This window comes from Myxine glutinosa, chromosome 5 (genome assembly GCF_964187855.1).
Source record: "Myxine glutinosa chromosome 5, kmMyxGlut1.1, whole genome shotgun sequence".
NCBI lineage: Eukaryota > Metazoa > Chordata > Myxini > Myxiniformes > Myxinidae > Myxine > Myxine glutinosa.
In genome coordinates, this window is record NC_136265.1 from 157,269,132 (window position 1) to 157,283,124 (window position 13,993).

The 13,993-nt window shown below is 44.9% G+C and overlaps 1 protein-coding gene across 2 annotated transcripts in view; it reads right to left on the reverse strand.

The window, feature by feature from the left end:
- Positions 1-13,993, reverse strand: part of LOC137426887 (BTB/POZ domain-containing protein 6-like) — a 43,939-nt gene extending 29,946 nt beyond the window's left edge. The window contains exon 1 of one of the 2 annotated variants that reach the window (XM_068115880.2): positions 13,727-13,993. In XM_068115880.2, coding sequence (XP_067971981.2) covers positions 13,727-13,881 — 155 coding nt within the window. In that variant the 5' untranslated portion in view covers positions 13,882-13,993. Of the gene's footprint in view, positions 1-13,722 lie in introns of both variants that reach the window. The other variant, XM_068115883.2, reaches the window with a different exon arrangement.

The window sequence follows — 13,993 nt, forward strand, 5'->3', positions numbered from 1 at the left end:
ACCGCAACAATATATAAATATATATATATATATATATATATATTTGTTACGGTACGCGGTCAAGGATGTTGTTTGCCGAGCGAAGGCTCCGCGACCGAACAGTTGTTCCCCGACTCACCCGATTCACCCAGACGTTGGCCGTATCGCGCCACAGCTATTCAATCAGGGAAAAGACAAAGATGACGGATGTGAAGAAAAGGAATAAGAAGACGAGAAAAGGGTTGAAAATACTACTAAATTTATTTACTATTTACAGGCTCAAAATAACCAAGGAGAAGGAAAGATAAGAAAATAATATACAGAAGCTTTTAGAGACACAGGGAAAATACTAGCTTATACAGACTTAATTACCTACCCAGGACAGAACAAACAAAGACGACTCACACGGGGAATGATGATAGGAATTGGCTGGAAGGAGAGGAAAGTCCAATTTGTTCGGCGGCACGAATCGGCGCGTTCGGCAACCGCCGTCCCTTCGCGGCCCTGCTCCAAACTGCCGTCCAGGCCCCAAACGGCTGTCGAGTCTTGTTGCTGCTGTAGACGCTGCTGCTGGCGAGCAAGGTGACGAATAGCAGGCTTTGTGATTCCCTGGATGATCTTCTGCTTTTGGACCTCACGACTCAGCCCTGCTCTGACGACCCAGCTCTTTCCTGTCCACCTCACCACGCAGCTCAGCTCAGCCTTTCAGCTCATCTCTTGGACTCATCTGCTTGGGGAGCGTCCCGCGGCGGGTTATATAGGCCCCGCCCTTCACCCTTTGCGAACCTCCCCCAAGCATTCTCTCTCCGCCCTCTCAAGCCAAACCCCTCGTTCTGGGTTGGATGAGCGGGGCCGACTTACTCCTCCCCTCTATGACGAGGTGGAGACCCGCCTTTCTTCCCCAACCCTGCCTCGTGGTCAATGGCGGCTTTGGAGGGGATGTAATTGCCAAATTGAGGCTTGGCCATTACGAAAGGGGAAATGGAGGTTTTTGGGAATGGGAATGAAGGGAATCTATCTCTTTTACTCGGTGCAATGGAGTGTCATGTTAATGGACGACAAGGCCTTACCCTAAAACACATAATAAGGATATAAACTGTTGAACAAGGGTTTTATCTGGTCCTGCAATGTGGTGTTTCATGGAATAACTACCGGGACGCCCTTTTTACTTTTACACAACACTGGAGGCAGGAGGCGCAGAATAAACAATAATAATAATAAAGCACACAATAAAAAAATACATTCCTCATATCCGCAACAATATATATATATATATATATATATACATACATATATATACATACATATATATACATACATATATATACATACATATATATACATACATATATATACATACATATATATACATACATATATATACATACATATATATACATACATATATATACATACATATATATACATACATATATATACATACATATATATACATACATATATATACATACATATATATACATACATATATATACATACATATATATACATACATATATATACATACATATATATACATACATATATATACATACATATATATACATATATATATATATATATATATATATATATATATATATATATATATATATATATATATATATATATATATATATATATATATATATATATACATATATACTGCACGTTAATTATAGCTTTCGAAACGACGAATTCAATTCACATTGTGTTTGTAGAAATATCATTCTCTCTGTGGTTAAAGAGGCGTGGGTTTGAGTAGAATTTCCTATAAAGGCCTCGTTTCCTCATCAATGGCACCAGAGGTGAGGATCTCAGACGAGGGTAAATCAATAAGGAAACACTTTTAAATATGGATATTGAGCTTGCAAATAACAACCTTCCTCTGCTTAATGATTCTTTGCTGTAGAAATGGACATTTTACTCGAGGAATAGGATGGATGACCTCGATGTAAGGGTAGGTATTTCAGGGAAGATTTTATAAAGCGGCCTAACCTTGCACGCTTTTTGTGGCTAACCAATCATAAAGGTAAATCTATGTGTATATATATATTGTTACGGACCGCGGATAAGATGTTAATTTGCCGAGCGGATGGCGCCACGGCCCGAACCGTTAACAATGACTAGACCCGATTCTGAACGTTGGCCGAATCGCGCCACATACACTCAATATTGAAACCACTAAAGCGACCGAACGAGAATGAAGAAGAAGAAGAAGTACGGAGGAATAACAGGATTTATTAATTATTTACACAAGCCAAAGCAAAGAGAGCAGTCAAGGTTATATACAGAAAATGGAAGGGAGCAGGAGACACAGTGAAATCATTAGCTTACCTATACAAGCTTAATTAATAAACCCCAGGACAACGTGGAAGACGGACGAACATTCACACTTACACGGGAAATGCAGGCAGGAATGAATGGCTTGGAGATGGATGGCTTTGAGAGGCAAGGAAGGTTCAGCGGGGCCTGGGCACGGTCGAGCCAGAAGGCGCCGCCGTCAAGAAGTCAAGCCGCGGTCGTTGGTCCCAAACTGCGCGGGCGAAGTTCCTTTCTCCGCCTGCTGCGTCGCACACTCCTTGCGTTGCCTCGGTCCGTTTTTCCTGCAGCGCGGCACGTCTCACGGCGGCTTGGTCACACCTGCTCATCTCCAGCGCATCTCCTGGACTCAGAACTCATCTCTCCTCTCAGCTCATCTGCCATGGGGAGCGTCCCGCTGCCGGTTATATAGGCCCCGCCCTTCAACCTTTGCGAACCTCCCCCAAGCGTTCTCCCTCCGCCCTCTCAAGCCAAACCCCTCGTTCTGGGTTGGTTGAGCGGGGCCGACTCACTCCTCCCCTCTATGACGAGGTGGAGACCCGCCTTTCTTCTTCGTGGTTACCTCGTGCGTAATGGAGTCAAATGCAGCAAACCTGGCAAACCTGGCACTTGGAAGCTGCCATGGGGCGTCGGAGGGACCTACTCTTATTTAATTCGGTGCAATGAAGAGTCAAACTATTGGGAAACACATCCTTAACCTACATAAAATAAGGGACTAACTATTTAAAAGGATATATGGTGTCCTGTGTGTAGGTTTATGGAATTAACTAAGAGGACGAGCTTCGACCTTTCTTTACATTACGAGGGTGACAGTTACACACAACAAAACCATAATTCTCACATTCTTTACACTTTCTCAAATTCGTAACAATATATATATATATATATATATATATATATATATATACAGTGAAACCTTGACTTACGAGTGCACCAACTTATGAGTTTTCCGAGATACGAGCCGTCGCTCGGGCGGTTTATTGCTTTGAGATGCGAGCTGAGATCTGAGTTACGAGCTTACGCCACCCGCCACCAAGTGGGTTCCGGTCACGTGGTTATCTTGCCGTGCAAGCATCTCTGCCGTATATAGCTGCTGCTTTGTTTTCGCATTTTGGTTATTTTGGAGCTTACGCCACCCGCCACCAGGTGGGTTCCGGTCACGTGGTTATCTTGCCGTGCAAGCATCTCTGCCGTATATAGCTGCTGCTTTGTTTTCGCATTTTGGTTATTTTGGAAAATTTCTTAGTTTTAACCATGGGTCCTAAGAAATTGAGTGCCAAGGGCAGTACTGAGAAGAAGAAGAGGATGATGTGCTTGGATATAAAACACGCAATCGTCGAAAAACATGAGCGAGGTGTGCGTGTTGTCGACTTGGTGAGGCGGATGTGAAGGCAGCTGAAGATTTTATTATAACTTTTGCCGAACTGATAGAAGCCGAACGATACATCCCCCAGCAAATCTTCAACTGTGACGAGACAGGGCTCTTCTGGAAAAAGATGCCGAGGAGGACGTATATAACAGCAGAGGAGAAGAGCATGCCAGGCCACAACTTGTTCAGAGTGCCGGCGATAGCTCGCCTTCTCTTTGTGGAAAACACGGTGAGATCCTTAACATCCAACAACTAATGGGACGCAAACGGGGCGCCCAGTTTAGCGGTACACACATTGATGAATCACCCTGCCTGTGATTCACCCATGACAGGTTATAGCTGGGTCGGGATTCAAACCCAGGCTGGACAGTTTAGAGTCAAGTGTGCGTACCTCCAGTCCAGGCCATCCTGCCAACTTGTATGCTGCATACAGGTGAAATATAAAGCGCGAGATATTTTTATATATACTGTATATTTAAAAAAAAATTGGTGTGGTTTTTGGCGGGCTGGAACGGATTAATAGCATTTCAATGCATTTTAATGGGGAAATTTAATTTGAGAAACGAGCAAATTGAGTTACGAGCTCGGTCACAGAACGAATTAAACTCGTAAGTCAAGGTTTCACTGTATATTATATATATATATATATATATATATATATATATATATATATATATATATATATATATATATATATATATATATTGTTACGGACCGCGGATTAGATGTTGGTTTTGCCGAGCGGAGGCCCCGCGGCCCTAACAGTTACCCCGACTAACCCGATTCCTGAACGTTGGCCGGATCGCGCCACAGATATTCAATATGGAAAAGACAAAAGCGACACAGATGTGAAGAAGAAGAAGAAGACGAAAAGGTTGCAAATACTACTAAATTTATTCCTATTATTTACATGCTCAAAATAACCAAGGAAGAAGGAAAGATAATAAAATAATATACAGAAGATATTAGAGACACAGTGCAAATTCCTTATACAAGCTTAATTAAATACCCAGGGACAGAACAAACAAAGACAGACTCACGCGGGGAATGATGATAGGACTGGCGGGAGGTGGATGGCTGGAGGGAGAGGAAGGTCCACCGGTACTGCAGCACGATCGGCGCGTTTGGCAGCCGCCGTTCCTTCGCGGCCCCGCTCAAAACTGCCGTCCAGGCCCCAAGCTGCTGTATCTGAAGCTGCTGTGGCTGCTGCTCCTGCTGCGTGGACGTCGCATGCTTTGCCAGGACTCGTCTGGTCCAACCACACAACTGAACAACGTGCTTGCTTCTTGCCCAACTCTCTTGCTTGGTCCATCTTTGGCGAGCAAGGCGACGAATAGCAGGCTGTGTGCTTCCCTGGATGATCTTCTCACGCAGTACCTTGCGCGCGCGCTTTTATAGCGCCTCCGGCGATCAAGCCGCCGGCCTTTAGGACACGCCCCTCGGTGTGCTCACCTCGGCCCTGGTTGGTCGCGCGACCCTCTGGCTCCGCCCTTGATGACGACGGGCGGGCATGCCCGTCTTCCCCGACCCGAGCACATGTTCAATGGTGGTTTTGGAGGGGATGTAATTGGCAATCGAGGCTTGGCAATGATGAAAGGGGAAAGTGAAAGGAATCTACTCTATTTCACTTGGTGCAATGGAGTGTCATCTTAATGGAAGACAAGGCCTTACCCTAATACACATAATAAAGATATAACTATCAACCAGGGGGAAATCTATGATTGGCTAACGTGTATGCTTTATGGAATTAACTACGGGAACGCCCTTTGACCTTTATACAACACTGGAGGCAGGAGGGTCCAGAATAAAGCAATATTGCACAACAATTTACTATACAATACAACTCAATAAAAAAACATAATCCTCATATCCGCAACAATATATATATATATATATATATATATATATATATATAAATTTAAATATATATATATATATATATATATATAAAAAAAAAAATATATATATATATATGCTTACATCTTGTAAGCAATAAATCGTTATCTTGAACGTTATCTAGCATCCTGCAAGATAACGTTTTTTTTTGTTTTTACAGACGCGTTTACGGTTTTTCACGTAAATTTTCATTTATGGACGCTTTTTATTTTTTTAAATTTACGGACATTATTGTCATGTTCATTTCACAGTTTATGGAATTACTATTTTCAAATGCGTTTTTTTACGTATGCGTTTATGGTTTTTCATTTTCAGACGCTTCGCGACGGTTCTGCGATTTTTCCCGGTGTACCGGCTTCAATGACACGCCAAATTTCAGCTTTCTACAACACCTGGAGGGTACCAAACATTAATATCAGCCAAAGATTAATATCAGTCATTCAGTCAGTGGTTAGAAAGAGCTTTATATTGTTACGGTTCTCTACGCCAGCCTTCTTCCCCTTACCAAGGGGGGATTAATCCCCTTGTCTTTACTGGGCCTGGCGGAACCGAGACTTGAGACGTCCCTCCCGGACACACGCGGCGTAGGATTTCGGGACTACTTTTCGCTCGTACCTAATTCCCCGCGCTGCCCTGAGAGCGAGGAAACAAGCCTCGCACGAACCACGTGTGGTTTTGAGTACGCCGAGCGGATTGCGTACACGTGGTCTGCGCAGTTACCTAGATATTGGACCCCGATTGGAGCGATTTTATTCATGCCATGCTGAGTCAATGAGGAAACCACAGAACGATCGAATCAGGAAGAAAGGAAGAACAAATGGGTTTAATTATTCCCACACGTATATACAGGTTCAAGGACGAAGAAACACAGAGCAATCCTTAAGCAGTCTTAACTTATCCCTTGGACAACGGGCCCGTCTCACACTCACACAGGGGATTGCAGATGGGCAGGTGTTCCCCAACGCATCCAGAGATGGTCCCCGTCCGGCTCTCCACGGTCCCCGGCACGTCCCGCGAAGATAGAGACTCGTAGCGCATCTCTCGTACAAGCAGATGATCGGGCGGAACGGCAGAGGGCGGACTTTAGCGCGGATGGCGGTTACTCAGCCTTGCTCACTCGCGCGTCTCAAATGCGCTGCATTCGTTATAAGCACGTCTGGCTGTGCCCGCGTATCTGTACCATTCGCACACGCGGCCAACTCGTCTTCTTCAATACACTCCGAGCTGGTTAGCGCGCGTTCTCGTGCAAGTGCGTTAAGTTCATCAAGTTCTTTCGCCAATTCTTTTGTCGCACGGCCTGTCGAGCTTATCCTGCGTTCCTCTGCGAGTCCTTTATCTTTCTCTCTCACAGCAAGTCCTCTTGCATCGATCCTTTACAACGCGAGTCCTGCGTTCCTCTGCAAGTCCTGGCATACAAGTCCTCTCGAGGACTTTCGCGCAGCCGGTTTTATAGCTACGCCCCCCGAACCTTCTGGAACTCACCCGACTCTTCTCACCACGCCCTCTGACGCCACGCCGCCGTCACCACCTCCGAGCTCTGATTGGCGGCTCGTGCTTACCGTCATTGCTTCTGCCGCTCCACCCTCGACTCCGCCCCGACCTTCCTAGGCCTGCCTCGTGTTAACTTGCCCAATTAATCAACCAATGCTTAGCAAACTGGATCGAGGCTAGGGTGGCTGGAAAATCGGTGGCAAGTAGGGCCTATTCTCCTGGCTATACTCAACGCAGAACTAACAAAGGAAAAGGACTAAGCTTGCAAATACTAAGACATAACTATACTATCGCGAGGCTACATGTTGCTTGTGTGACTAACTATGGGGGACAGACTTTAACCTTTATTAAACTCACTTGACAGACTCAAAACCGCAACAATATATTAGATGTATTGCAACTTATGAGAATATATGTACAAACTTATGTATGTTTAGGTGTGAATGTGCATATACAGACCTTCAGAAAGTATTCACAACCCTTGACTTTTTCACATTTTGTTGTGTTACAACCTGAATTTTAAATGGAGTAAATCGAGATTTTTTTTGTCACTCATCTCCATATAATACCACGTAATGTTAAAGTGGATTTTTTTTTTTGTAAATGTTTACAAAGTCATTTAAAATTAAAATCTGAAATGTCTCGAGTCAATAAGTTTTGTTTTGAATTTTGGGGAAGAGTGATATATAGATCAGGTAGATCTGTGTAGATATCATGCTCCCATTATCGTGATGGGGAACCCCACATGTAATAGGGTTGTTTAGGCAGTTTGTTCACGTAAGTGTATCTTTGTGATAATACAAGGATGATCCTTGTGCTAATTATCGTAGGGATTATGCTAATTGCCCTGTTCTGAGACCTGGTTATTTATCCATTGTCCCGTATGGCACTACACCATAGACACTAGTTAGGCCCAATAGCACACACACACTAATTAAATCCCCCCCCCCCGCCCCCCACAATAAAACTCACTAGAAGAACAGGCAGGAAGCGCCCACGCATTGCGGCAACATGGCAATGAAACATTGTTCAGGCCGGCTGAGGCTATGCCCACCTCGCGATAGATTGGTTACGAGGGTTTGATGGGGAGATCACACCATTGGGCCCCAGGTGTCGACCAATGGGAAGGCAGAGTAAGGAAGGACTTGTGATGCACCAAGGGGCAGAGCAAAGAGCAACCCGCTGATTGGTAGGAAGAAGTGACGAACTGATTGGCCACCGACCGATGGCATGAGAGAGAAGTGACGCGGCCATTGGTGGAGAAGTGAGCCCGTGATGTTGGCCAGCAGGGATTGGCAGAGAGAGAGAGAGAGAGAGAGAGAGAGAGAGAGTGGTGACGTCACAAGACGGCCAATAAAAGAACTGGCTGGCTGGCATTTTGCCCTTCTCGTTCTGGATCTCTCTTGCGCTGGACCCTCCCTTGTTCTGGACCTTCTCCCTGCACTTGACATTGCCCCTTGCGTTCTTGACCCTGGACCCTTGCTTGTTGGGCGACAATGGATGGTGGAGAGACGGTGGAGCGCTAACGATTCTCCTCCCCTGCTTTCACATGCGGGAACTCGCGAGCGATCACGCAGGGACGCGAGGCTTGCCGCTGCAGTGTATGCTGGCCTAGCAGCGCGGAACGAGAGGTTTGTGCCAACGACCAGGCGGCCTTCCTCCTGCCAACACCACAGCCACGTCCGGACTGCGTGCTTGAGCCTGACGATCCCTGACACACCAACCGATCAAGCTAAGCCCACGCACACGCACACGCGCGCACACACACACACACACACACACACACACACACACACACACACACACACACACACACACACACACACACACACACACACACACACACACACACACACAGGTTCTTTTCATTTAATTATCCCTTCGCCTGTGTGTACGTCTGGTGTGGGAGTGCTCCACTTTAGGACATTTATTTAACCAGCGCGTTTCATTGTTCTCGGGTTCCGTTTAATAAATCTGTTATTTTTGTAAATTTTAATTCCATCCCCGCGTGAGTTAATTTCCCTAGGATTGAAGGATGCCGTCGGGATCCGTGAGGTAAGTGAATTTCAGCATCCTCACCCTCCTCCTCATCCTCACCCTCCTCATCCTCACCCTCCTCCTCCTTACCCTCCTCCTCCTTACCCTCCTCCCTCCCCCCTCCCCGCATGCATGAACTCTGCCATATGTGAACTGAACGCCTTCGGAGTTAAAGCTTGCTTGGCTAATCTGTTTCCTGGTAAAGATTTTAATCGCCAGGAACACGACAGTATTCAACCCCTTTGCTATGACACTCCACATTTAACTCAGGTGCATCCAATTTCCTTTGATCATCATTGAGATATTTCTACAACTTGACTGGAGTCCACCTGTGGCCAATTAAATTGATTGGACATCATTTAGAAAGAAACACACCTTTCTGTATAAGGTTCCACAGTTGACAGAGCATGTCAGAGCAGAAACTCGACCATGAAGTCCAAGGAACTGTCCGTAGAACTCCGAGATAGAATTGTGAAGATGCATAGATCTGGGGAAGTGTAGAAAACTATTTTTAGAGTGTTGAAAGGTCCCAAGAGCTCAGCGAGCTCCATCATTAGGAAATGGAAGGAATCCGGACTCTTGCTAGAGCTGGCCGTCCAACCAGACTGAGAAACTGGGAAAGAAGGACCTTGCTCATTAAGGTGGCCAAGCACACAATGACCACTCTGACAGAACTAGAGTTCCTTGGCTGAGATGAGAGAACCTGCTGGAAGGACAACGGTCTCAACAGCACTTCACAAATCTAGGCTTTGTGGGAAAGTGGCCAAACGGAAGCCACTCCTGAGAAAAATGCACATGACAGCATGCCTAGAGTCAGTTTGCAAAAAGGCACGTGAAAGATTCTGAGAGCTTGAGGCAAAAGATTCTGTGATCTGATGAGATGAAAATTTAACTCTTCCTTCTGATTGCAAAGAGCTATGTCTGGCGGAAACAGAGCAAAGCTCATCACCCATCTAACACCATCCCTCCCGTGAAGCATGGTGGTGGCAGCATCATGCTATGGGATTGCTTCTCCATGGCAGGGATTGGGAGACTTGCAAGGATAGAGGGAACAATGAATGGAGCCAAATACAGGCAAATCCTTGACGATAACCTGCTTCAGAGTGCAAAATACCTCAGACTGCGAGGAACAACTTTATTTAAATTGAATGTTATATTTTGAAAACAAATCAGATCATGAATCGGAAAACGAACCTGCAGTTTAGCAGTACTTTGGCTCTGGATTCGTCCTGATTGACCATGCGCAGAGAGGAGTGAGATGTATTTTTTAATTGGGGAAGCCGCTTCAATATTTGGTTGTCTTTCCATCGTCCATCGACAATGAAGAAGAAGAACCTTTCTAACCCACCTTGTTTAATTCTTAATGGTTCTAAAAAGTAAATCTAGAAGGTTCTAAGGGGTGATTCTAAAGCGTTTCGTTCATTTCTAGGCTTTGCCCATTTCATAATAAAAATGCCAAACTGAAGCACTTCCTTCGGACATGGGTTCGATTTTTCCATTTTATCTGCATGTCTGGCAGTCAAACAAAATTGAAAATAATTCTAAACAGAAAACTTACTGGTTCGAGCGGTCAGATTGATGAAAATTGATGAAATGAAAATTGAGGATTTTAGAAATTTGGCCTATGTTGACCTTTTGGCCTATGTTGACCTCAAGAATACTTGGTGGTTGAATTCAGTGACCAGATATGCAAGTCCTCTTCAAATGTCAAGTCAATTGGATGAAAATTTCGGATTTTAGAAATTTAGCAAAGTTGGTGACCTTTTGCCTATGTTGACCTTTTGACCTATTGACCCCAAAAACAACAGGCTTCTTGCTTTTGACCAACTCTACCATTTGGTGAAGTTTCGTGAAGATCGGTTGAAAATTGTGACCTGTAGACCGGTGACAAACAAACAAACAGACAGACAGACAGACAGAACCACAAACACAACCGACCAATATACTTGAAAAATCTTCGATTTTGCAAGTAACAAACAAACAAACAAACAACCAGAGTGAAAACTGAGTACTCCCTTTCAGCGTGCGTCACTGCCGAGCCCCCTTCGGTGCCCAGCAATGACGTTTTGCAATGCCTGGAGATGGCATCGGAAAGGAGCGGTGTACAATAAAATTCAATGAAAGTTACCGTTTATAGAACAAAATGCATCTTCAAAGGCCTGTAACATAAAGGTTGAGTCTCCCTCACGTCTTTATCTCGACGAATTCACCATCACAGTCGCTGGGATGGTTCAAGTCTCAGTTTCAGCTAAAGTTGAGAAAATCGGCGACATGTATTCCAACAGCCGTTTTCAATGTGTCGACTGTGATGTGGGCACGGGGAATGAGAGAGGGGAATGACAGCAGAGAATGAGAGAAGGGAGTGAGAGAGGAGAATGACAGAAAAGAATGAGAGGAAAAGGAGAGAGAATGTTCCCAGGACTTCGTTAGTTATATTATTACTTAGTAAAAATACAGCGACTGAATACTGAAGTTCGGGATCGAACCGAAGTCTAATAATATATTTCCATATCCCTGGGGTGTATATACAGAGTTTGTTTTAAGCGAGTCAACTCTTTTCCAACCATGGAATTAAACAATACAGCACTTCAAAAATCTTCATAATAATGTAAACGAACTATGGAATACAATATTTATTAATAACGTTTGGTTTTAATCTATTTTTACTTTGTAAAGCGAAAAGTTATCGATACATTCAAGTTTATAAATGAAAAAGTCATGGGCTCTATATGCCTACGATCGGCCTCTGTATGGCTGTATGATCAGATGTTGTGTGTCTCGTGTTAAAACCACTGGTGGCCTCATCTTGAGGGTGAAGAATCCACTGGTGGATGGTGGACTCACTCCTTTGGAGGAGGGGTCCAATTGTATGACCATGCATTGTGGCCCTTCGGGGTCATGATGCATGTGTTTGAATGACCATGTGCTTCAGCCTTTGGGTTGAGGTGCATGTGTAATGTTATTGGGACAGCCTTGATAGACGGTGTGCCTTGGGCATGGGGTCAAGGTGCACGTCCAAGGCTGTTCAAATGTTTGATTTTTTTAACCTTTTTTTATTTAAAAAAAAGGCAGGCCTTAATGCTGGCCTCATAAGCACCACTGGTGGCCTCATCTTGAGGGTGTAGAATCCACTGGTGGATGGTGGACTCACTCCTTTGGAGGAGGGGTCCAATTGTATGACCATGCATTCTGGCCCTTCGGGGTCAGGATGCATGTGCTTTGAATGACCATGTGCTTCAGCCTTTGGGTTGAAGTGCATGCGTATGCTAATGGGACAGTCTTGATAGACGGTGTGCCTTGGCTGTGGGGTCAAGGTGCACATCCAAGGCTGTTCAAATGTTTGATTTTTTAACCTTTTTTATTACAAAAAAGGCAGGCCTTAGTGCTGGCCTCATAAGCATCAGATGTGCATTTTAAGACTCAATCAACACGTCTTCGATCATGAATTACTTTTTGAACAACTCAAGCAAAGGAAACGAGGTAATGCTTGTTTTGTACGGAGGGATTATACAATACACCGCCCAAAGAAAATGTGTTTCGTAGCTACAGGTGTGTGTGTGTGTGTGTGTGTGTGTGTGTGTGTGTGTATTTGAGTGTGTGTGTGTGTGTGTGACCCCCCCCCCATGTGTGTGTGTCTGACCCACTCCCCCCCCCCCAATGTGTGTGTGCATGTGTGTGTGTGACCCACTCCCCCGTGTGTGTGTGTGTGACCCACTCCCCCGCGTGTGTGTGATCCACTCCCCTGCGTGTGTGTGTGCCCCACTCCCCCCCCCCCCCGTGTGTGTGTGTGTGTGTGTGTGTGTGTGTGTGACCCACTCCCCCGTGTGTCAGAGACCCAATCCCCTGTGAGTGATCCACTCCCTGGTGCAGTATGCGTGATGTGGGAGGGATGGGGGGTGTGGGGGGTGGAGGAGAAGATTTGAGCTCTTGGTCACGTTTTACATGAGATGTAATGACACATTTCAAACTGTATTTACCATGTGCACGCACATGCATTCACATGTTATCAGAAGTAAATACATTGTGTCGATTACATTATTTGTGGATCTGATAAATTGGCAGTAACCATTTTGTGAAACTGAATGTGCAACATCTAAATGAAGACGTCCGTGCCCATGGGATTCGTGTGTGTGTGTGTGTGTGTGTGTGTGTGTGTGTGTGTGTGTGTGTGTGTGTGTGTGTGTGTGTGTGTGTGTGTGTGTGTGTGTGTGTGTGTGTGTGTGTGTGTGTGTGTGTGTGTGTGACGTACGCATGCATCTCGTATTTATTTAACCTCTGCAGTATTTTTATGATAACCGGATTTACAAGTCTCTCAAACCATTATTTATGCCATTCCATGAAGAAACGTTTTCCCACCTTCACCTCTGCATTGCACGGTTTGAATATCTTTACCTTTCATATAATTTCGGGTTTGAATTTGCAGCAGGAATCGGATATCCGTCTCGTCGCATTTATGCCAATTTATAAATTGGATTCCCGGGGTCAAACGTCTATCGATGTTATTTATGATTTTTTTTTGTCATCCAAATGCTTTTCAACAATTTGTAAATATTTTGGTTTAATTATGATGATTTGACAATAAACATCCCAACTTAATTTGTGAATATCAAGTGGTGATTTCAACTTACTAACATGATGTTCGCGTTGTTGGTAAACGCAAGCCCCGATTCATGGGGAAAACGAATTAGGAGCCACCATTGATATTCCAGTTCGAGAGTCCATGCATAGCTTTGCTCGGGCAGCACGGAATGTCGTCTCAAGATGCCCTCTCGCAGCCAGGCGAACATGGGCACCCTTTGTCCCCACGGAGGACGCGACACAAAGGAAACGACTGACGTTTGCACGGCAGACGGGCTTTTTGTGCATCCCCGTAAGCGATGGCACGCTCCTCCAGATGGA